Source organism: Podarcis melisellensis (assembly GCF_964234715.1).
Source record: "Podarcis melisellensis genome assembly, chromosome: 14".
NCBI lineage: Eukaryota > Metazoa > Chordata > Lepidosauria > Squamata > Lacertidae > Podarcis > Podarcis melisellensis.
In genome coordinates, this window is record NC_138546.1 from 52,745,802 (window position 1) to 52,771,568 (window position 25,767).

The following is a 25,767-nucleotide window of genomic DNA, read 5'->3' on the forward strand; positions in this document are numbered from 1 at the left end:
TTAAATTGGATTACAAATTTTAAAGATTCACCGCCACGGGAAAGGTAAAAAAAGGAAGTCTGCCTTCCCGTGTTTGTAAATAGAACAAAGTAAAGAGACTGCTAAACTGAAACCTTTGAAGAGAGTAACTGAATAAGAGCAAATCCATTGTTTAAAAGAAAGACTTAATCCCCCCACTTAGCGGGCAGGAGCGGTGGAGGGAGAACTGTCACTGAACTATGCAGCCTGCTTGAAAGGAGAGGAGGGAATTATATCCACTGTCTTTGACATCCTGGGGGTCGGACTGCCATGCAAGGGAAAGAAAGAAAGAATTTGGCGAAGCATTAAATAGAGTGAGCCAGAAAGTAACTTTGGGAACATAAGGATTCTTTTTAGACTGTTACATATCTGCAACTATTTCAGGAAAAGAGCTGGAAGTGGGGTTTCCTCCTTTTGAAAAGCGGGGGGGGGGGGGTTGAAACAATATAACTGATCTAAGACTAAGCTGGGAATTTCCCCCTCTAGAGGAGACTTTGTTACTTTGTTGGAAACAGCTAGGCTACTAGAGCTGAGCCAGTGGAAATTTACTAGTAAAAACAAGCTGTCAAGTGTGAGACTGACCTTGGCTTGGCATGATAGTGGCATGGCAGATGACAAAAAAAAAGATAGAGTCGGCTCAGGAGAGAAACCTCAGATCTGGCAAAACGTACAAGGTTGATACAATACAACAGAGAAGGGCCTCATTGACAGGAGCAGCTGTGGCCTCGCAAATAAAATCTAAAATAATGACCTCAGAGGATGCTTTGTCTAAAGCCCTGGGAAAAATAAATGAATCTTTGGAGCTTCTAACGAAACAAGGAAATGATACAAGCAAACAAGTAGCTGAGATCTCAAAAAAAACTTGACTTGAATACTTCAACTTTAAAAGAACTGGGAACACAAGTGAATGTTAACGCTCAGAACATTGGGAAACTTTTAGAAGAATCAGCTACTACTCGAAAGATTGCAGAGGAGGCAAAGGAGATTGCAACTGAAACCCAGGAAAAATACCACCGGTTGAAAAGAAATTGGCGGACTTTGATTTGTCCTTTGCTATGATAGATCTACAGAGGAGGGAACGTAATTTAAGACTGAGATTTGTACCAGAAAGTGAACAGGATAACTTGGTGGATTTTCTCACAAAAGAGTTTACTGAATTTTGGCAAGAGGGCCTTGAGGGGGGGGGGGAGATTAAGATTGTGAGTGCATTCAGACTTGGAATAAGACAAAAAAAGAACAAGGTAAGAGACTGTTTGATTACATTGGGTTCAAAAGAAGAAAGAGACAAGATCCTAAACCTGCACTACCAAAATACATTGCAAATTGGAGATTCTTTTGTCGAGATCTTCAGAGATATACCTAAACCCATTCTAGACGCGAGAGGGGACTACAAAGACCTGGTTTTACTATTGAAAAAAAGCAGAATCTTCTTCAGGTGGGAATTCCCCCAAGGCCTATCTTTTAAATACAGAGGGGGGAAAATTAGAATAAAGACAGTGAGTGATAAAGACAACTTTTTGAGAGCACACGAAGAAGACTTGGTGAAGGAAGTGGAAACCGGTGAGGAACCAACATCATTGGGAAAAGGAATACTGGACATAGCAAATCTGTCATTTGGATTACAGCCACCAACAGACGAAGAGCAACAACTGGGAGCAGTAGGAGGAGTAAGTAAATCACCCCATCATGGCTTTACGATTATTAAGTTGGAACTGCAATGGCTTGATCATGCCTCGAAAGAGGAAGAACGTTTTTCATATATTAAAGAAACAACAATTGGACTTGATTTGTTTACAAGAGACACATGTGATGAGATTACATAGAAAATTACTTATCAACAAAAAATTAGGACAAGAATTTATTTCATCGGACAAAGTCAAGAAAAGAGGCGTGGTTATATATGCAAAAGAAAGTTTGATGCCGAAATTGATTTTTAAAGATGAACAAGGAAGATATTTGGCAATAGAAATACAAGTTCATGGGCAGAAATTTTTGATCGTAGGAATCTATGCACCAAACGAAGGTAAATCTGAATTCTTTAAGAAGCTGCATGAGATACTGCTGGACTATCTGGAATTTAACGTAATCATGATGGGAGATATGAATGGAGTAGTCTCCACAAACATGGATAAAGCACAGAGACAAGTGATTTCTAAAGATGGAAGATTACCAAAAACCTTCTTTGAAATGACAGACAATATGGACTTGGTTGACATTTGGAGAACAAAAAATCCTCTTGAAAGAGAGGGAACCTTTTTTCTGAAGCGAAAATGACCTGGACTAGTATTGACCAAATATGGGTTACTAGAGGACTGGCACCAAAGATAAAGAAAGTGGAAATCTGCCCAAAAACTTGCTCCGACCATAATGCCGTGAAGATGGAAATGAATCAAACAGCTGGCACCTTTAGATGGAGGATGAATGACACCTTTTTCAGAGATAAAGAATTTTGCAAAAAGGCCCAAAAAACATTAAGAGACTATTTTGAGATTAATATGAGGACTAATGTGGAAAAAAGAGTAATCTGGGACGCAAGCAAAGCGGTCATGAGAGGTTTCTTGATACAACAAAATGCAATAAAAAAGAGAAGCCAAAATGCGAAAAAAGATAAGATCCTGGAAAAAATAAAGGAGGGAGAAAAGAAATTAAGATCTAAACCAAAGTCTCAGGAGATCTTGAGAGAAATTAAATTATATCAAACCAAATATATGGAACTGATGAATCAAGAAATAGAATGGACAATTAAACAAATGAGACAGAAAACTTTTGAATCTGCAGATAAATGTGGTAAATTTTTGGCTTGGCAACTGAAGAAGAGACAAAAATTAAATACAGTGATAAGTTTAGAAGTGGATGGAAAGAACATTATAAATCCATCTGAGATTAGAAGCTGCTTCCAGAGATACTTTAAATAACTATATGCACAAGGGCCACAAAAGGATATGGATATAGAACAATTCTTGGAGAAAAATGGGATGAAGGAAATTTCGAGAGAAGGGAAAGCAATTTTGAATCAGAAAATAACCGAACAAGAAATAGAAGGTGCCATTCAAAATATGCAACTGGGCAAATCTCCGGGGCCTGACGGACTGACTTCTAAATACTATAAAATTTTAAAAGAATGGTTAATACAACCTCTGAAAGAAGTCTGCAATGAAATCCTTGAGGGGAAAAAAGCACCTGAAACGTGGAAAGAGGCCTATATCATGCTTATACCGAAGACAGAGACTGAAAAGACCCAACTTAAGAACTACCGCCCAATTTCATTACTAAATGTGGATTACAAATTTTTTGCTGACATTTTGGCTAAGAGACTGAAAAAAGTTTTGATGGAGGAGATTCATAGGGATCAAGCGGGCTTCTCCCGAGAAGACATTTGTCAGATAACGTAAGGAATATAATAGACATTTTGGAAATGTTAGAAGTGAATTTAAACACAAAAGCTGTCCTGATTTTTGTGGATGCGGAGAAAGCCTTTGACAATATATCTTGGACCTTTATGAAGAAGAATCTCCATGGGATGGGGGTAGGCCAAGGGTTTGAAAATGGTATAGGCGCAATATATTCTGAACAAAAAGTGAAGTTAATTGTAAATAATGTGGTTACAGAAGAATTTAAGATAGAAAAAGGGACACGTCAGGGGTGCCCAATTTCCCCATTACTATTTATTTCGGTCCTGGAGGTTTTGCTGAATATGATAAGGAAAGACCAGCTGGTTAAAGGGGTTCAGGTCGGAGCAAAACAATATAAGTTGAGAGCATTTGCAGATGATGTGGTACTTACATTACAAGAGCCAGGAGCCAGCACTAGAAGGGTTTTGGAACTAATTCAAGAGTTTGGTCAAGTGGCAGGATTTAAATTAAATAAATTAAAGACTAAGGTATTAGAGAAAAATCTAACAGTAATGGAGAAGGAGAAGTTCCAGAATGAAACTGGTTTAACTGTGGTTAAGAGTGTAAAATACTTGGGGATCAATATGACAGTTAAAATTTGAATCTATTTAAAGATAACTATGAGAAATGTTGGAACCAGGTGAAAAAAGACTTGGAAATTTGGTCAAACTTGAAGCTTTCCTTGTCAGGTAGAATTGCAGCTATCAAGATGAATGTATTGCCTAAAATGTTGTTTTTATTCCAAACACTGCAAATTATTGATAAGATGGAGTGTTTCAAGGGATGGCAGCGTGATATTTCTAAATTTATTTGGCAGGGCAAAAAACCCAGAATAAAATTTAAGATTCTAACTGATGCAAAGGAAAGAGGGGGATTTGCCCTGCCAGATTTGAAACTTTATTATGAATCAGCAGCTTTCTGCTGGTTGAAGGACTGGCTGCATCTTGAGAACACAGATATTTTGGATTTGGAAGGTTTTAATAATGTTTTTGGGTGGCATGCATATCTATGGTACGACAAGGTTAAGGCTCATAAAGGTTTTAAAAGTCATATTGTCAGAAAGGCACTGTACAATGTTTGGATTAGATATAAAGATCTACTGGAAAATAAAACCCCAAGGTGGCTTTCACCTATGGAGGCCAAAGCAGTAAAAAAGCTTAATATGGAATGCACATGGCCGAAATATTGGGAAATTTTGGAACAGGAGGGTGATAAACTGAAATTGCAGAGCTTTGAGAAATTAAAAGGTAAGGTCCGAGATTGGCTTCACTATTATCAATTGTTGGAAGCCTATAAGATGGATAGGAAAATTGGCTTCCAGGTGGAAAAATCAAAGTTAGAGACTGAACTGTTAGAACCCAATACTAAGAACTTGTCAAGAATGTATAATCTGCTGTTGAAATGGAATACACAAGATGAAACTGTTAAATCTGCAATGATTAAGTGGGCACAGGATATTGGTCATAACATTTTGTTTGTTGACTGGGAAAAGTTATGGACCACCTGGATGAAATTTACGGCATGCAATGCCTTAAGAGAAAATATTATGAAAATGATTTACAGGTGGTACATGACCCCAGCCAAACTGGCAAAAATCTATCATTTGCCCGATAATAAATGTTGGAAATGCAAAGAAACTGAAGGAACATTCTTTCACCTCTGGTGGACGTCCCCAAGGATTAAGGCTTTCTGGGAAATGATATATAATGAAATGAAAAAGGTATTTAAATATACCTTCTTGAAGAAACCAGAGGCCTTTCTCCTGGGCATGGTCAGCCATGTGGTGTTAAAGAAGGATAGAACTTTGTTTATATATGCTACAACAGCAGCAAGGATTCTTATTGCAAAGTATTGGAAGACATCAGAGCTACCCACCTTGGAAGAATGGCAGATGAAAATGATAGACTACATGGGACTGGCAGAGATGACGGGCAGAATCCGAGACCAGGAGAAAGAGACAGTGGAAGAAGATTGGAAGAAATTTAAAGATTATCTTGATAAGTATTAAAAAATTAATGAAGGTTAGAAAGACATGGGTTGGGAAATAATACGGTGTTCAGAGATGCTAAATAAGAAAAGGAATGGAATTGTCAAAAAACTTTGGTAAATAAGGGAATGGATTTACTGACTGGATAAGGAAAATAGAATACAGAACGGGGAGGTATGAGGGAGTCGGGGAAAGTAGGTTGAGAAAATAAGGTTTGAAATTATACTTGTTGCTTTTGTTTATGTTTGTTTTTATTGTGGTTTTGTTTTTATATGTTTTCAATTGAAACTTCAATAAATATTATTTTTTTAAAAAACATAATTGACATTTTGGAAAAGCTAGAAGTGAATATAAACACTAAAGCAGTCCTGATATTTGTGGAAGCGGAGAAAGCCTTTGACAACATTTCTTGGAGTTTTATGAAAAAGAATCTACAGGGTATGGGGGGTAGGTCAAGGTTTTGAAAATGGTATAGGTGCAATATACTCTGAACAAAAGGCCAAATTAATTGTAAATAATGTGGTTACAGAAGAATTTAAGATAGAAAAAGGGACACGACGGGGTGCCCAATTTCCCCATTGCTTTTTATATCGGTCCTGGAAGTCCTGCTGAACATGATCAGAAGGGACCGGTTGGTTAAAGGTATACAGGTCGCAGCCAAACAGTACAAACTCAGAGCATTTGCAGATGACTTAGTATTGACGTTACAGGAGCCAGAATCTAGTACTAAAAGGGTTTTGGAACTAATTCAAGATTTTGGTCAAGTGGCAGGATTTAAATTGAATAAGTTAAAAACTAAGGTTTTAGAGGAAAATTTAACATCGATTGAAAGAGAGAGGTTTCAGAATGAAACAGGTCTGACTGTGGTTAAGAAAGTGAAATATCTGGGGATTAATATGACAGATAAAAATGGGAATTTATTTAAAGATAATTATGAAAAATGTTGGATAGAAGTGAAAAAATATTTAGAAATTTGGTCGAATTTGAAGCTTTCCTTGTTGGGCAGAATTGCAGCTATAAAGATGAATGTATTGCCTAGAATGTTGTTTTTGTTTCAAACATTGCAAATTGTGGACAAGATGGACTGTTTCAAGAAGTGGCAGAAAGATATTTCTAGATTTGTCTGGCAGGGCAAGAAGCCCAGAATAAAATTTAAGATATTAACTGATGCAAAGGAAAGGGGTGGATTTGCCCTGCCAGACTTTAAACTTTACTATGAATCAGCAGCATTCTGCTGGTTGAAAGACTGGTTGCTTCTTGAGAACACAGACATTTTGGATTTAGAAGGTTTTAACAATGTTTTTGGGTGGCATGCATATTTGTGGTATGACAAGGTTAAAGCACATAAAGCATTTAAAAACCATATTGTCAGGAAAGCATTGTTTAATGTTTGGATAAGATATAAAGATTTATTGGAAAATAAAACCCCAAGGTGGTTGTCCCCAATGGAAGCAAAAGCTCAGAAAAAGCTCAATATGGAGGCCAAATGGCCGAAATATTGGGAAATTTTAGAACAAGAAGGTGATAGATTGAAACTGCAGAGTTTTGAGAAACTAAAAAACAAAGTGCAAGATTGGCTTCACTATTATCAGATAATGGAGGCATATAATTTGGATAAGAAAATTGGCTTCCAGGTGGAAAAATCAAAATTAGAAACAGAACTGTTAGAACCCAAAACTAAGATTTTGTCAAGGATGTATAACTTGCTGCTGAAATGGAACACTCAGGATGAAACGGTTAAATCTGCTATGATAAAATGGGCACAAGATGTTGGACACAATATTATGTTCGCTGACTGGGAACAGTTGTGGAACATCGGTATGAAATTTACGGCATGCAATGCCTTAAGAGAGAATATTATGAAAATGATTTACAAGTGGTACATGACCCCAGTCAAGCTTGCAAAAATCTATCATTTGCCCGATAATAAATGTTGGAAATGTAAAGAAAATGAAGGTACATTCTTTCACCTTTGGTGGACGTGCCCGAGGATTAAGGTTGTCTAGGACTTCCGGGTTAGCGCCATCGACTAATGGCGGATTCCCTCCGAGCTCCGGAGGGAATTGGCTCCGCAGGATCGGGTCTTGTCCGCGACGGCGACGCGAGAACCCTTAAAAATCACAGGCGCAGATGCCTGTGAATGTGGTGACTCGGCGGGCACCATTTGCGCCCCCAAACCGCGAACGAGCCTTTTTAAAGGCTACGGAACGGGGACGGGGGACGGCGTGGTGCTGTGAGCAGACTGCTACTTCTGCGGAGCGAAGCCGCGCACCATTGTTGGAGAAGCGCTGACTTTTTCCTTGGAACATTTGGACTTAAAAGTAAGAACCCGTGAGTAAATACGGAATTCGGAATTTAAAGAATTTTTTTGATGAATTAGGAACGAGCAGGGAGGGGTTAAAAAGGAAGTCTGCCCCCCCTCTTTGTAGATATTTTAAAGCAAAGAGTTTGCTATCTAAGGTCGAGAGAATTTTCTTTTTCTTTTTTCTTTAAAAGTTTTGAACCTTCACGGTTTGACACTACAAGAGTGTTACCGGAGGATAAAAGTAACTTTGGGAGTTAAAGTTTCACCCCCCCAAACCCGGGGGCGTCCCGTGAAAAGAGTCGGTTGATGAAGTACTGAAGAGTTTGACAGCTGTCAAACCAGCTGTCAAAGGAAAGGAAAAAGGGAACTTTGTTTTGCCGCCTCTGTTGGCTATATTTGTCGCAACTTTTTGAAAATAAGAGAGAGTGGATACAAATTAACTTGTTTGCTGGGTCTAAACTGAAAGACATTAAATTACTAAAATCCCCCTTGTAAGGGACATTACAAGAATGGCTGAAGGAAAGGAAAATCAGACTGAACTTAATAGAATACTTGTTCTCCTGGGAAAATTACAAAACCAGACCGATGTTTTGACTATAAGCGTGAACACTTTGGCCTTGGCAGTAAATAACATTGTTGATACTGACAAGGAATGGAAGCAAGAAATTTACACAACTGAACAACCAGAGAAAGCGGAGAGCCATGAGAATATGGAGAAAGAGACACATGTTGCTATTGAAGAAAAGGAGGGAGGTGTTCTAACTTTGCAGATGTCAAAGGAGAGCTACAATTTGGGGCCAGACAGGAAGACAACAAAGGAGAATAAAAATTTGAGATGGAAAACCTGCCTTGAGATGGAAAATGAAGATCTAAGGATTACAAATCTGACTAAAGGGGACGATGGAACATGGGGAGCTTTTGGACTTGAGAGGAAGATGAAATTAGCTTTGAAATACCCCACAAGCGTCAATTTTAAATATGGACGATTAGCTGGGAAAAACATGGACCCTGAGGGGTTGGAGCCCCTCCGAGCCCTGGGGCTCAACATCAAGGATTGGCAAAGAGGCCGGCAAAGAGGAACTGAGGGTGATTTGAGAGCCTCGGACGTGAGATCTCCAGGCTAAACAGTAAATGATGAACTATTGGGGACCAAAACCGGGAAAGGGAGGGTGGAGTTTGGTTATCCAAAGGGTATATAATTATAACTTACTTTGTTGAAATGTGCTGATGATTTGAATAGAAGCTGGGAAAGCCGTGGATGGGAAATTGGCCGACTTTAAGAAATATGCTTAAGTGTAAGAAATGACGTATAGGTATTTATGTTTAAGTTTAGATAAATGAAAATTGGTCTTTAGAATGGTTAAATTAAAATGAAAATAAGAATTGTAAAAATAATTTAAGGAAATGGAAGAAAGAGGAAAGGTAATATTACAATATGTAAAAATTTACTAATCAAAGATTGAGAAATAAGTATAAGAATTTGCTGGAATAACAATGGAATTGGAATATAAAAGGGGGAGGTGTGGGGAGGTTTGAGAAAGAAGTTATATGAAAATAAGCATTTGAAATCTTATATGTTTTTTAATTATTCTTTTTAAGTTTTTCTTTTTTTGTATTTTTGTTACTTTTTTGTCTTTTTTTGTTATGTTTGTTTTTGAAAATGCTAATAAATATTCATTAAAAAAAAGAGGATTAAGGTTTTCTGGGAAATGATATATAATGAAATGAAAAAGGTATTTAAATATACCTTCCTGAAGAAACCAGAGGCCTTTCTCCTGGGCCTGGTCAGCCAATTGGTGCCAAAGAAGGATTGAACTTTCTTTATGTATGCAACAACAGCAGCAAGAATACTCATCACAAAGTACTGGAAGACACAGGATCTACCCACTTTGGAAGAATGGCAGATGAAGATGATAGACTATATGGGACTAGCAGAAATGACCGGCAGAATCTGAGACCAGGGAGAAGAGTCAGTGGAAGAAGATTGGAAGAAATTTAAAGACTATCTACAGAAACACTGTAAAATTAATGAATGTTAGAATGATGTCGGATAGAAATTAAGTGGTTTCTAGCTGTAATGTTTTAAGAGAATAGGGAAAAAAACGTTTAGAAGCAGGTTAAAATTTATTGATAAGGATTTGCTGAACTAACAATTTGAATTGGAATACAAAAAAGGGAGGTATGAGGAGGTCTGGGAAACAAGTCAATGGAAAATAAGTTGTGGATATTTTGTGTGTGTTTTTAACTATTCTTATTTTTGTATTTTTGTTATTTGTTATTTGTTATTTGTTATTTTTTATTTTTCTTTTTGTATTAATATTGAAAACTTTAATAAATATCTTAGAAAAAAAAGGAAAAAAAAGAAAAGTGGTCTGTTAGGGCTGGAAATAGAGTACATAGGATGACTGCCTATTTTTTAAATATAATTTTAAAAGGACAACATAATTAATCTGCAGAATAAATATACACCTCCTGCTTTGCAACTCCTAGAACAGCCCTCATAGTCTCCCAAACTCAAGGACAGAGAACTAGGAACAGCATAGGTAAAGGTAAAGGACCCCTGACAGTTAAGTCCAGTTGCGAACGACTCTGGGCTCATCTCGCTTTACTGGCTGAGGGAGCCGGTGTTTGTCCACAGACAGTTTTTCTGGGTCATGTGGCCAGCATGACTAAGCCGATTATGGTGAAACCAGAGCAGCGCACAGAAATGCCTGGGAGAAGCAACAAGAGGAACAGCCATTTTAGATCTGGTCCTAACCAATGTTGATGACCTGGTTAGTGGCGTAGAAGTGGAAGGATCATTAGGCGTGAGTGATCATGCTCTTCTGAAGTTTACTATACAGCGGAAAGGAGCAGCCAAGCATACTAGGACTCAATTTCTTGACTTTAAGAAAGCCGACTTCATAAAACTTAGGGAAGTGCTGGGTGAGATCCCATGGACAGTAATACTAAAAGGAAAGGGAGTTCATGATGGCTGGGAGTTTGTTAAGAGGGAGATACTAAAAGCACAACTTCAGGCAATACCAATGGAAGGTGCCTAAAGAAGCCAGGGTGGCTATCTAAAGAACTTTTAACTGAGTTAAGATTAAAAAAGGATGTGTACAAAAAATGCTAAAGGGGGGAAACCACCAAAGAGGAATTCAAACAAATAGCCAGCACGTGTAGACACAAAGTCAGGAAAGCTAAAGCACAGAATGAACTCAGGCTTGCTAGAGAGGTTAAAAGCAACAAAAAAGGCTTTTATGGGTATGTTCGTAGCAAAAGGAAGAACAAAGAAACAGTGGGGTCACTCAGGAGAAGATGGTGAAATGCAAACAGGGGACACAGAAAGGGCTGAACTCCTCAATGCCTTCTTTGCCTCAGTCTTCTCCGATAAAGAAAACAATGCCTGACCGGAAGAATTTGGAGCAAATGATTCAGCAGAGGAAACACAGCCCAGAATAAGTAAGGAGATAGTACAAGAATACTTGGCTAGTCTAGATGTATTCAAGTCTCCAGGGCCAGATGAACTGCATCCAAGAGTATTAAAAGAACTGGCAGATGTGATCTCAGAACCACTGGCAGTCATCTTTGAGAATTCCTGGAGAACAGGCGAAGTCCCGGCAGACTGGAGGAGGGCAAATGTTGTCCCTATTTTCAAAAAGGGGGAAAGAGAGGACCCAAATAATTACCGCCCAGTCAGTCTGACATCAATACCAGGGAAGATTCTGGAGCAGATCATTAAGCAAACAGTCTGTGAGCACCTAGAAAGGACTGCTGTGATCACCAATAGTCAGCATGGATTTCTGAAAAATAAGTCATGTCAGACTAACTTGATCTCGTTTTTTGACAGAATTACAACCCTGGTAGATGAAGGAAATGCAGTGGATGTAGCCTACCTTGATTTCAGCAAGGCATTTGACAAGGTGCCCCATGATATTCTTGTAAAGAAGCTGGTAAAATGCGGTCTTGACTATGCTACCACTCAGTGGATTTGTAACTCGCTGACTGACCGAACCCAAAGGGTGCTCATCAATGGTTCCTCTTCATCCTGGAGAAGAGTGACTAGTGGGGTGCCACAGGGTTCTGTCTTGGGCCCGGTCTTATTCAACATCTTTATCAACGACTTGGATGACGGACTCAAGGGCATCCTGATCAAATTTGCAGATGACACCAAACTGGGAGGGGTGGCTAACACCCCAGAGGACAGGCTCACACTTCAAAACGACCTTGGCAGATTAGAGAACTGGGCCAAAACAAACAAGATGAATTTTAACAGGAAGAAATGTAAAGTATTGCACTTGGGCAAAAAAAATGAGAGGCACAAATACAAGATGGGTGGCACCTGGCTTAGAGCAGTACATGTGAAAAGGATCTAGGAGTCTTGGTTGACCACAAACTTGACATGAGCCAACAGTGTGACGCGGCAGCTAAAAAAGCCAATGCAATTCTGGGCTGCATCAAGAGGAGTATAGCATCTAGATCAAGGGAAGTAATAGTGCCACTGTATTCTGCTCTGGTCAGACCTCACCTGGAGTACTGTGTCCAGTTCTGGGCACCACAGTTCAAGAAGGACACTGACAAACTGGAACGTGTCCAGAGGAGGGCAACCAAAATGGTCAAAGGCCTGGAAACGATGCCTTATGAGGAACGGCTAAGGGAGCTGGTCATGTTTAGCCTGGAGAAGAGGAGGTTAAGGGGTGATATGATAGCCATGTTCAAATATATAAAAGGATGTCACATAGAGGAGGGAGAAAGGTTGTTTTCTGCTGCTCCAGAGAAGCGGACACGGAGCAATGGATCCAAACTACAAGAAAGAAGATTCCACCTAAACATTAGGAAGAACTTCCTGACAGTAAGAGCTGTTCGACAGTGGAATTTGCTGTCAAGGAGTGTGGTGGAGTCTCCTTCTTTGGAGGTCTTTAAGCAGGGGCTTGACAACCATATGTCAGGAGTGCTCTGATGGTGTTTCCTGCTTGGCAGAGGGTTGGACTCGATGGCCCTTGTGGTCTCTTCCAACTCTATGATTCTATGATCTACTTGCACTTTGACGTGCTTTCAAACTGCTAGGTTGGCAGGAACTGGGACCGAACAACGGGAGCTCACCCTGTCGCGGGGATTTGAACCACCGACCTTCTGATCGGCAAGCCCTAGGCTGAGTGGTTTAGACCAACTTACTAGCAAATAGTCATTCTTGATCTCCACAGCTTCCCCTTGGAGAATCCGTATTCTCTCATGGTGAACAAGGTTTAGCGGGCTAGGATGGGGGTCCAGGACTATCACGATCTTCAGCACTGCGTCAACAGCCACCTGGTTTGCTTCGACAGAAAAGTGGATCTTGTCTTGGGAATTCCTGCTCCCATTGTGCTGGTAAAGAACCTCTCCTGCCAGCAGGTCCCTCTGGGTGAAAGAGGACACTTGCTGCCCACCTCGCAGCATCATGCCCCATCTGGGTGGGGCTACTATGCGAAAGAGAATGTCTTCATCAGTCCTGACATCCATGTTGGTCTCCAAGCTGAGGATGGAGGAGTCAATGGTCCCTTGGTTGCCTTGGTGGATGACTAAGCCTGTGGAGCTGCTGATTTTGAGGTAAGGGTCTGAAGCCTGCACTTCCAAGAGAGCCGCCACCTGATGCAGGCCATCAGAAACCTGGAACTGGATCCATCCCCTGTCAGCTCCAGAGTGGACAAAGAGGATTTTCTTCTTCCTTAGGTCATCCTGAGTGAAACGATAGATTTGCCGGCTTCTGTTCTCAACAGCGATAATGCTACCAAAAAGAATGTCCTTCCTTACTAACACTATCTGGGTATCTGAGAAGCCTGAATCCTTGTCAAAGAAGGCGATATCATCAGTGGTCATCAAGCGCTGCCCATGCCGCACCACATTAAAGACCTTGTTGACCAACTGGAATGGAGGGTGGTTGTTCACAGGCTGAATAGAGACCCTGAAAACGCCTCTCACGTCCTCAGCCTCGAAGTCAGAGCTTCCCTCTTCCTGCTTGATGGCCACAAATGGAATGTCGTCTTCCAGGGTCTCTGAATGATCATGCTGGTAAACAAGGCGGCCTTGGAGGATGTCTTCATTGGTGAATTTTGTTATCACCTCCTTGCTGGCCGGCACATGCTCAAGTGTTCTCCAGATCAGCTTCCCATGGGTTGGGCCATCTACTACCTCATACACGTAGTTCATGCTGTTCGCACTCTTGACGAACAAGTGGTCCTTGGAGATGACAGCCTGCCCTCCTTCCAAAACAGACAGAAGGACATTGGTCAGGATAGGGGCATCCGGGTCCCCCCCAACCTGTATCCTGTAAGTATATATGGGGGAGTATTGTTCTCCAGCCATGACACGGAATTGGAAGGTGTCTTCAGTCTCCTTTGAGTCTCGGATGGTTGCGCTGTAGCTGAGCTGATGGCTTTGCAAATCATCTTGTGTGAAACCGAAGCCTTCAGTCAGCCTTGTGCCACGAAGCTCAAGGTTCCCCTTTCTGGGTGGCTGAATTATGACATAGTGGAAAGGCTCTGAACTAGAGCTCAGCTCCTCTAAGGCTGCCCCCAAATCAGCAGAGGTGATGTTCCTCTCTTTCTTATTCATCATCTGGAGGGGGATCATGGTCTTCATCCTGATGGTGGCCCTCTTGATCCTAATGAGGAAGGTGTTGTTTCTCAGAGTCTTCTGACCCACTTGGACCACAAACTGTAGCTTCTCAATTGTATCTTCTGCGTGGTGATCTTCGTCTGTGCTGAAATATTGGATGCGCCCTTGCTCAACATCCTGCTGGTAGAAAGACTCCACCCTCTTCCATTCTCCACCAAGGCTCCCTTGCTTTTGGATCTCACCGTATTGAAGGGGCACAGTCAGGCGATACAAGATGGGCACTTTTTGCTGTATTGCATTGGTCTCTACAGAAAGGTTGGCCAGGGTGATAGGAACCGCATCCCCTTGCGAGACAAAGAGGCCTGTGTTGTTGCGTACCTGGATGTCTGGCTCCACAGCAACCACCCTTAAGGTAGCCACTGGGCTCATCACCATACCATCATTAACTTGGAGAATGAGGGTTGATGTGGGCCCATTTTGGTGGACATAGACCACATGACCAGCTTCCAAGTCCCTGCAGGAAAACTCCTCAATTGGGACTCCAGGGTGGAAGTCATATTCTATGTAGCCTTCTTCCATTCTCTTCCCACCAAGCAGTTGGAATCGTAAGCTGTCACAGGGGGTATCATCATCAAGTGCACGGACAATGTCTGGGTTGAGATGCTTGCGCGTGTGCTCCAGAATGACCATGCGATCTCCCTGTGGAAAGACCACTTCAGGGGGATCATTGGCTGGACTTATCTTTATGGGTAGCAGATAGATCTGGCCTTGTTGCAGACACTCTGGGATCCCTTTCCTGGCAGTGACAGTTACCTCCAGCAGCAACTGATCCATTGGTCTCTCAGAGCCATCATGAACGTACTTGACTTTTCGATTGATGATGTCCAACAGAGTGAATTTCCTTCTGCCTCTGGTCCGGGAGATTCCTAACTCCAGTTGCCCATGCCTTGGGTCCATGTTGATGCTGAAAACCACCTGAGACTGCCTGATGTTTGCGCTGTTCAGGTCAATGGTTGGCTGGGTGTTTCGCCACTCCAGAAAAGCCATACCTCCTTCAGCAACAACCAAAGGGCTGACATGCAGCAATTTGGTGAAGTTAGCAAAGACTGGGGGGAGGCTGGCATCAGGGTGACATGGTTCCATAACAGGGCCATGCCAATGGTCAGGAGCAGAACTTGTGGGGGCCTCATCCTGCTCATATGCGTCATCATAGTCAGAGTACTGCTCCAGTTTCCTGCAGCCGGCTGTTATGTCCCTTGTGATGAGAGCATCTTGCAAACTCCTCTTCTCCTCATTTATCCTCAGGTCCTCCAGGCAGCCCACAAAGGAGGTGTTAGAGAAGCTGTTTCCAGACATAAAACCCAGCCCACGCTCTCTCATTCTCTGGGCAGCCTTCTCATTCAGACCTCCCAGGAAGAGTGGCCCTTGAAGATCGAGGTGACTGTGGATACCCTTGTTGGAGGTCTGTGAGGCATAGTAGTCAACGAGAATCTCAAACTTCCGGACATCCATGAAGACCTTGACATAGTGTTCCTCCTCATTGCTGAGGTAAACGTTGTTGTGGAGCACCACGACACCATTGCCCTTCTCCACCACCCCTCTCAAGCGCCCGTCAAAGATCTCCAGGTAGAAGAAGTCATTCTCAAGTCCTGACTGATAGATCAGAGGGGCTTGCTTGATGCTTGTCGTTATTACAAACTCAATGGTCCCTTCATTCCTTGCACTCCAGCCGGGGAGTGCAATATAAGAGTGTGGTCCCAGAAAGCCAAGGGGATCATTGGGCCCAGCAGAGAACTCTACACTGCACCCCTCTCGGATGCTGTGGGATCTCTTGGTGCCACTGCTAGAAGCCAGTGCGGACAGGACATCACGATCGTTGAACGTCACCATGTGGAGGCAGCCCCTGAAGGGCACACTCACTCCGATGAGATACGGCAGTTCCAGGCTCCCTGTTCCTCCCACATAGAGGCCATAATTGATGTCCAGCTCCTCCAGGGGTCTTGGAATTTCCACAGAGGTATTGAAAAGCCCATCCACAATCAGGGTCATCCACCCATCGGCCATCAACAGATCAACATCGTGGATGATGAGGTTACTGAGATGTGGTCCTGCTGGGGACTTGAGAGTCAGTTCTTCAGAGCCCAGGTCCATTCTGGCCTACAAAAGGAGAAGGCAAATCAGAATCATTAGAATCATTTGTTCATTAGAACTTTCTGAATGTTCAGTGTGCCTTATGTTTGTTATCTCAGTACAGTAACTCTTTTGACAACTCTGTAAACTAGGCTAGTGTCACAATCTCAATGCTGCAAATTGAGTGAGAGTTTATTGCCAGGCCATGTGAGGAATTCATTTGTTTTAAAATTGGCCTTTGTGATCTAAGGAACTTCTTGTGTGGATGCTGGCTGCAGAGGGAACTTCTTTGGCCCAGAAATGGAAGACACTACAGGACTTAAACCTCTCAAGAATATGTGGAATCTGGCCATGGAAAAGAAAGCAACTCACAAATTACCTGTTTCTAAAGGATCGGGAACATTTCTAAGCTGTTTGGTGGGATTCCATTTCCTATGTGTCAAATTAGATACAGTATATAAAAATGTTCTTCTCCCACCAAAGTATGAACTCTGGCTTTGTGCTGTTCTCCTGTGTTATGTTTTGTAACCTTGATTATGCTTTTTTGTTTTGTTTGTAATTTTGATGTTACGTTAATTAAAACCTTTAAAAAGTCCTTCTGCTCTCTATCAACAGTTTGTTTCAAATGCCCAGGTTTTGAGTCCTCTCCAGTCCAGTCTTTAACTGAGACCCTGTTATGCTTCCAATGACATCATTGCAAGTATGGCAGAGTTCAAATACCTTCCATCAGAGCCCATCTGCAAGCCTCTGAACACCTGCCACATGCTACCTTCCCATTTACAGTGGTACCTTGGGTTAAGAACTTAATTCATTCTGGAGGTCTGTTCTTAACCTGAAACTGTTCTTAACCTGAAGACCACTTTAGCTAATGGGGCCTCCCGCTGCCACTGCTCCGCCGCTGCACGATTTCTGTTCTCATCCTGAAGCAAAGTTCTTAACCTGAGGTACTATTCTGGGTTAGCGGAGTCTGTAACCTGAAGCGTCTGTAACCTGAAGTGTCTGTAACCTGAGGTACCACTGTATTTACCTAGCAGAAGTGACAGCAGGGTGGCCCTGCAGGAAGCCTCTCTGTAAGGCTTCCTTACCTTTCCTGGCATGCAGAACAACAGCTTCCCAAGCCATAGGAGCCCTGGGAAATTCTGGGGAGCCTGGGGTTGCCTTTTGAGCTGAGTTGGGAGGCAGTGGAAACCATAAATCCCCTGCAGGAAATTGTGCTTCTGAAGTGAATGACTTTCAGCTATGGATGAAGCAAGCCTTCTCTGCCACCAGCTACCCCCTCCTCCTTTTTGAGATCATGGGGTTGTTATTTTTCTGGCTTGAAAATGGAGGATATTGGCAGGAAGGCTGAGAGCACTCCCAGACCATCGCTAGTTTCAGGTGGGATTCAATCACATGCTGGCAAATTCAGGTTTCACAATTATAAGTTGATTGGAAGGTCTTGCCCAACAAAAACCCACTTCCTCAAAAAATTAGACATTCTGGAAAGTGTGGGACAAGACTTGGCTTTGATGAAAGGTCATCTAACCTCCCTGGAAAGAAACCAGAATTAATGTTCATTAAATAATCAATGCAAACAAATGAGGATGATTGCTCAATAAATGGGGTCATCTGGAAGCACCCCTGGTATCAGGATTGATTGATTTGTTTGATTTCTATGCCACCCTTCCACCCAGGAGGAAATGGAGCTGGACACAAAACCCCAGGGAGCTGTGCCTGCTCATAATGGGCAGGAAGTGAGGCTCCCCAAACTGGGGAAATTCATGTTCTGACCAAATCCACTCCTATCGCTAGCAACAGCTGCACAAACATTCAATAAAAACTGTTGTGTGTAAAAGCTGCAGGAGAACAACTCGCTGACCTGTAGAATGCCAGCCTGGAGCTCCAACAGTAGATAGTCCTTCTGTCCTGCAGCCAGGAAGAGGAGTCCATTCTGCTGCCGGGTGTAGAACTGCAGATGAAGCTGGATGGTGCTGCAGGAGCTCGCCAAGGGCATCTCTACATAGCCGTCCCCAAAGAAGGACACTGAAAGAGAGATGTTCTGTCATCAACTCTCCTGGCCTGCAATCTTCCAATCTTCCTGCACGGCACTATGAACCTGGTGCCATTTCATATGATTAGTAGGAGAACCACAGGCCTAGCCTGTGGCTTTCATGGCCATGTTCTACTGGGAATATGTGAAACATTTGCCATAAAGTATCAGTCTCTATGCTAGACTAGGGGTGGGCAGCCTGTTTTCTCTGGGGGGTAATCTGGGGGGTAATCTGGCAGGATGCCCACATGGGGCCAAAGCTAGTGAGGGCAGGGCCAGAGTCAAAAGTGGGTGAAGCCCCCCCTCTCTCTCTCTTTCCGACCCCTTCTGAATGCCAGTTGGTGGAAACTGAAGGAGGGGTGGGTGCTCCATGCTCAGATCCTGCTTGTAATTTTCCCATAGGCAACTGTGAGAAAAGGACACTGAACTGGATGGGCTATTGGTCTGATCCAGCAGATACTCTTCTTAATGTTATGATTATGATCATTATTATTTATTAAATTTGTCTACTGCCCTTCATCTGAAGATCTCAGGGCAGTTCACATCAAAAAAAGAAAGAAAAAGAAAGAAAAATCCCACAAAGTACATAATAAAAACAAGAAAAAACTAAACAATAATGCCGCCCTCCCACAAACATATTTAAAGGACATAGACAGTTAATCAGCCAAAGGCCTGGTTGAAGAGCAAGGTTTTCGCCTGATGCCTAAAAACATATAATGAAGGTGCCAGTGATGTTAGGTCAGGACGTTATGTGTCTTGCCCCAGTGAACAACCTGGCTCTTGAATTCTGCATTAGCTGAAGTTTCCTGTCAGGAAACTGCCATCAGTTCAAGAGGGAGAGAGCAAAAGCCAAATGGATTATAGGGAGCCTCCAGGGATCATGGGAAGTAGCTCCTCTTCAATGGAGGAGAGTAAATACGCCTCCAGTGGAGAGGAGGTGCAGGAGTCAGAAGTGGCGAGGCGGTCCCAGGACTCCTTGCCTGGGAGAAGCGGGAAGGAAAGTGGTCCTCCGCTGCCCATGCCCTCTTTGCGCAGAAAGCATCCACACAGAGGGGGAGACGCAGACTGGGCGTCAAGAAGCTGCTTTGCTGGGGAAAGTTTAGGAACCGCCCACTCATGGATTCTGCCAGCGTTTGAGTCAGCCACGGGAGAGTGGCGCTCCGGACAGATAAAGTTTATTTTGGCAGCAAAGCCTTGGCTTTGCTGCCAAGTAGGGAGATATTTGCCTGCTTGCTCTCGAGCAACCCCTTGGAAACATAACATTTCCGAACCATCTTCAGAGGCAGCCCTATGTATAACGCATTGCAGTAATCTAACCTTGAGGTTACCAGAGTATAGAGAACAGTAGTTAGGCTCTCCCTGTCCAGATAGGGGCATAGATGGGCCACCAGCCAAAGCTGAAGGAAGGCACTTGGTGCCACTGAGGCCACCCGAGACTCTAGCAACAGCAATGGACCCAGGAGGACCCCCAAGCTACGTAGCCACTCCTTCAGAGTGTGACCTCATCAAGAGCAGGCAGCCTCCCATTCACCCACTCTTGGGAACTGCTGATTAACGGTGCCTCAGTCACTGCATGCCTGGGCTGTGTGCCCCTTACCTGGCCTGCTCCACCATGCCTCGCCCTATTCTGAACCACTGTGATTGCCCCCCCTGCCCAGCTGCTCTCTACCCACACATTTCCTATGCCCTTTTATTTAAAACAACAAAAAACACTAAATTATAACACCCATAGATTAAAAGTTATTTAAAAACCATTTTAAACAGCAAGGGCAGTAAAACCAATAACAGAGCCCCCAACAGGAACCCCTAGACACTGCTCCAATCCAAGAGTTTGTTCCAGCTTTATGTAGCTGGACTGAGACCATGGCCCCCCCTCCTAGGCCAGATGGAAAATGCCTTCCAAGCAGGGAGCAGGATCTCCAGCACCAGCAGCTGATGTTCCTCTGCCTCCCCAGGGGCCTCTTTGTAGCTGGAGTCAGTTTTTAAAATGTACCTCTAGAACCACACCCAATTTTGCCTGTGGACCTGCCTGCCACTGGCATTTTGCCTCAGAAAGGTCCCCTCCCTCGAAGAATAGTGGCTGTACATTTTGCCTCATATCTCAGGTTTTACAAATTCTAGCATCTTACTCTTTTTAAGAATATAAAAGCTGAAAGTCTTGGGGTTATTGTTAACTGGGGGGGGGCTGCTCCTTGCAAACACCCATGCCTAGGGAACCTTGGGAATTGTAGCTTTCTGAGGAAACTAAACATCTTGAGAAGGATCAGCACTTCCACACATGGCAGGATGGGTGTAGTCCGGATTTATGTGGGGAGGGCAGGACACCCACCCGCCACTTCCTCTGTCTGGCTCAGTCTAGCAGATTCAGAATGAAATGTCTCAACAACAGTTGTTTTAAATTTCTTTCTTTTGACCCCAAGTACTCAGAAATCTTCCTACAATTTCTACTTTTAGTTAAGTATTTTTATTTATTTACTTGATTTTGGGGGTGGATATTGCCCCCGTCCCTAGCTACACTCAGGCACTGCAGTTCCACGGCAAGCCAGTTAAAGAAGCCTAAAAACAGTGTAAGGCTGCCCAGGAGATTTACCTATAGTTAACAAGTTCTCTGCATGATCCTATGCAAGTTTCCTTATAGGTAAGTGTCACCATATTCTTTCTACAGGGTTTGGATTTCCAGCAGTAAATATCTGCAGCACCAGAACATAGGTTGCGGCACCGGGGGTGGGCAAACCGCCGATGCCACTGGAGCACCCCGACCCAAGCAGGTCTGTGTCCATTTAGGGGGGAGCCTAGCTGGCCAACACAGCCTTTGGTGGGTGAGACCTCCCGATGTCTGTGGAGAAGAGCACCAGGCCAGGCTGTGCTGGGGTCACCCATGGCACGTCTCCTTCCACCTGTGCCCAGTTACCATGGGTGTGGCTGCAGGGATCCCTGTGGAAGGTGGCACCACGTTGCACTCCCACAAAATTTTGCACCTGGGGCCACAGTCCCCCTGCTCCCCCCTGCTTTGCCCCTGGATATCTGTGAACCTTGCTCCCCAATTATTTTCGTTTTTTTAAAAACGACCATGAATATCAAGGCACCCCAGACCTTGCAATACCAATTACAAACGCTAGATGGGAATGTTAACTGTTCAATATCACTCTCAATCTCCCTCCAGCTTCTTTGCTGTCACCTGTCCCATCTCAAAGAGCAGTTTAGCTTGCAATGAAATGAGTTTGTTAACTGACTAAGGGCTCATTCACCGTTCTGCTTCTGCTGTGCCTAGAGAGCACGGGTCCAAAAGGTTTTCCCCTTGCCTAATAGGGAAAAACCACTGTTGAGTGATAAATGGAAGAAATGGCAACCTGAGGGGAACCCAATAGCCATTTGCTCCGACTGTGTGCTCAAGAGCAGTTTTCCCTGGGGAAAAGCACAAGAGGAAACGTGGAGAAACCCTAAGCTGACAAAAGCCAGACCTTGCCTAATTTCAAGACATAAGAAGAAAGGATACCCCAAGGAGTGCATTTCACAGATGGGTATTCCAGAGAGCCCAGGAAGGGATGGTGGGACCCCTGGCTCTCCAGATGTTAGGACCACAGCTGCCATCTCCCTGATCATTGGCCTGCTGGGCTGTTGGAATCTGAGGTCTGACACCTAGAAGGGCACAGCTTCCCCATAGATAGGCTAGACGAAAGAGCTTTTAAGGGGGGTGGGGGAAGCTCAGGTCGAGGAGTGAAATATGGCCCAGAACCTCCCAGGCCAGCCCTTGAAACTCTGCCCCAGATCTGCTCTGCAATCTCCTCAAGTGCTTAATCTGCCTGGAAGGTGTCCTTGAACTGGGAAAATGCCTCTTGACTGCCTGGATGGAGGAGGAAGAAATGTGGGTGGGTGTAGAGGTAGCAGGCATTTGTCCAAGCTAACCCTCCCTCACAAAGTTACTGTAAACAGGATGGTACCTGTTCACCACACCTTGAGCTGAGATGCTCCTGCTTTGGGGTGTCCCATCCCCCTCCCCCCAGTACTTCACTGACCAGAGCAAACAGGATCCTTTAAATTGGCCATTTGTAGTCACTCAGCCTGGCATTCAGCCAGAGCATGACACTGTCAGCACACTTGTTCCTGAGGCTGAAATCACTCTCTCTGTAATTTTATCCTCATCTTCCTGACCCAGTTCCATTATGTTCCTTGATGCGGCATGAAGAGAACAGGGAAGCTCTTGGGGCTGCTTTTCTATGTCTATGTCGTTTTTCCTGACAGCGGTATCTGTTGTGCTGTGAGGAAAGTGGCAGGCCGCAGCAACAAATTATAAAAGTCATTTCCAAGGAGAGGCACGACACCAAACATTCAGATATCCTGTGCATGGTGATGCTAATAGTCAGAGGGATGCTGGAGGGCAGAGCAGATGCACTGCATGCAAGTGCTGGTTGCAGGCTTCCATTAGCTTCTAGTTGGCCATTGTGAGAACAGGATGCTGGACTAGATAAGAACATGGAAATGTAAGAGGAGCCAGCTGGAACAGGCCAGTGGCCCATCTAGTCCAGTATCCTATTCTCACAGTGGGCAACCCCGTACCTGTGGGAAACCTGCACACAGTATTCGAGCACAAGAGCCTTCTCCCCTCTTGTGGTTTCCAGCAACTGTGGAGGGAGACCATTACCATTGTGAATGTCTCTTTCTAAAGCCACAAGCTGGGACAGGGCAACGGGAGCTCACCCCATTGCAGGGATTCGAACCGCCAACCGTCTGATTGACAAGCCCAAGAGGCTCAGTGATTTAGACCATAGCACCACCTGCGTACCAACCCACACCAGTGCAAGTAGATAAATAGGTACCGCTGCAAGTGGTGCTTCTGTGCACTCTGGCTTCGTTCACGGTGTTCCATTGCACCAGAAGCTGTTTAGTCTTGCCAGCCACATGACCCGGAAAGCTGTCTGTGGAAAAACGCTGGTTCCCTTGGTCTGAAAGTGAGATGAGCGGTGACTGGACTTAACTGTCCATAAGTCCTTTACCTTTACCTTTTACCTCTAAAGCCATCCAAGTTGGTGGCCAACACTGCCTCCTGAGGGAATTCCATAGCTGAACCACGGGCTTTGACCTGATCTAGCAGGCTCTTCTTATAGAATCATAGAATCATAGAGTTGGAAGAGACCACAAGGGCCATCGAGTCCAACCCCCTGCCAAGCAGGAAACACCATCAGAGCACTCCTGACATATGGTTGTCAAGCCTCTGCTTAAAGACCTCCAAAGAAGGAGACTCCACCACACTCCTTGGCAGCAAATTCCACTGTCGAACAGCTCTTACTGTCAGGAAGTTCTTCCTAATGTTTAGGTGGAATCTTCTTTCTTGTAGTTTGGATCCATTGCTCCGTGTCCGCTTCTCTGGAGCAGCAGAAAACAACCTTTCTCCCTCCTCTATGTGACATCCTTTTATATATTTGAACATGGCTATCATATCACCCCTTAACCTCCTCTTCTCCAGGCTAAACATGACCAGCTCCCTTAGCCGTTCCTCATAAGGCATCGTTTCCAGGCCTTTGACCATTTTGGTTGCCCTCCTCTGGACACATTCCAGTTTGTCAGTGTCCTTCTTGAACTGTGGTGCCCAGAACTGGACACAGTACTCCAGGTGAGGTCTGACCAGAGCAGAATACAGTGGCACTATTACTTCCCTTGATCTAGATGCTATACTCCTATTGATGCAGCCCAGAATCGCATTGGCTTTTTTAGCTGCTGCGTCACACTGTTAGCTCGTGTCAAGTTTGTGGTCAACCAAGACTCCTAGATCCTTTTCACATGTACTGCTCTAAGCCAGGTGTCACCCATCTTGTATTTGTGCCTCTCATTTTATTTTATTTTTTGCCCAAGTACAATACTTTACATTTATCCCTTTTAAAATTCATCTTGTTTGTTTTGGCCCAGTTCTCTAATCTGTCAAGGTCGTTTTGAAGTGTGATCTGGGGTGTTAGCCACCCCTCCCAGTTTGGTGTCATCCGCAAATTTGATCAGAATGCCCTTGAGTCCGTCATCCAAGTCGTTGATAAAGATGTTGAATAAGACCGGGCCCAAGACATAACCCTGTGGCACCCTACTAGTCACTCTTCTCCAGGATGAAGAGGAACCATTGATGAGCACCCTTTGGGTTCGTCAGTCAGCGAGTTACAAATCCACTGAGTGGTAGCATAGTCAAGACCGCATTTTACCAGCTTCTTTACAAGAATATCATGGGGCACCTTGTCAAATGCCTTGCTGAAATCAAGGTAGGCTACATACACTGTGTTCCCTTCATCTACCAGGGTTGTAATTCTGTCAAAAAACGAGATCAAGTTAGTCTGACATGACTTATTTTTCAGAAATCCATGCTGACTATTGGTGATCACAGCATTCCTTTCTAGGTGCTCACAGACTGTTTGCTTAATGATCTGCTCCAGAATCTTCCCTGGTATTGATGTCAGACTGACTGGGCGGTAATTATTTGGGTCCTCTCTTTCCCCCTTTTTGAAAATAGGGACAACATTTGCCCTCCTCCAGTCTGCCGGGACTTCGCCTGTTCTCCAGGAATTCTCAAAGATGACTGCCAGTGGTTCTGAGATCACATCTGCCAGTTCTTTTAATACTCTTGGATGCAGTTCATCTGGCTCTGGAGACTTGAATACATCTAAACTAGCCAAGTATTCTTGTACTATCTCCTTAGTTATTCTGGGCTGTGTTTCCTCTGCTGAATCATTTGCTCCAAATTCTTCCGGTCAGGCATTGTTTTCTTTAGAGAGTTTTGGATTTGATATCCCGCCTTTCACTCCCCTTCAGGAGTCTCAAAGCGGCTAACATTCTCCTTTCCCTTCCTCCCCCACAACAAACACTCTGTGAGGTGAGTGGGGCTGAGAGACTTCACAGAAGTGTGACTGGCCCAAGGGCACCCAGCAGCTGCATGTGGAGGAGCGGCGACGCGAACCCGGTTCCCCAGATTAGACGACTACCGCTCTTAACCACTACACCACACTGGCTTCGGAGAAGACTGAGGTAAAGAAGGCATTGAGGAGTTCAGCCCTTTCTGTGTCTCCTGTTTGCATTTCACCATCTTCTCCTCTGAGTGACCCCACTGTTTCTTTGTTCTTCCTTTTGCTACGAACATACCCATAAAAGCCCTTTTTGTTGCTTTTAACCTCTCTAGCAAGCCTGAGTTCATTCTGTGCTTTAGCTTTCCTGACTTTGTGTCTACATTTGCTGGCTATTTGTTTGAATTCCTCTTTGGTGGTTTCCCCCCTTTTCCATTTTTTGTACACATCCTTTTTAAATCTTAACTCAGTTAAAAGTTCTTTAGATAGCCACCCTGGCTTCTTTAGGCACC

At 43.8% G+C, this 25,767-nt stretch overlaps 1 protein-coding gene across 1 annotated transcript in view; it reads right to left on the reverse strand.

The window, feature by feature from the left end:
- Window positions 1–25,767, reverse strand: part of CSPG4 (chondroitin sulfate proteoglycan 4) — a 125,037-nt gene that overhangs the window by 25,015 nt on the left and 74,255 nt on the right. The window contains exons 2-3 of the mRNA XM_081887557.1: window positions 18,267–18,430; window positions 12,860–16,435 (exon numbers count right to left, since the gene is read on the reverse strand). Coding sequence (XP_081743683.1) covers window positions 12,860–16,435; window positions 18,267–18,430 — 3,740 coding nt within the window. The remainder of the gene's footprint in view (window positions 1–12,859; window positions 16,436–18,266; window positions 18,431–25,767) is intronic.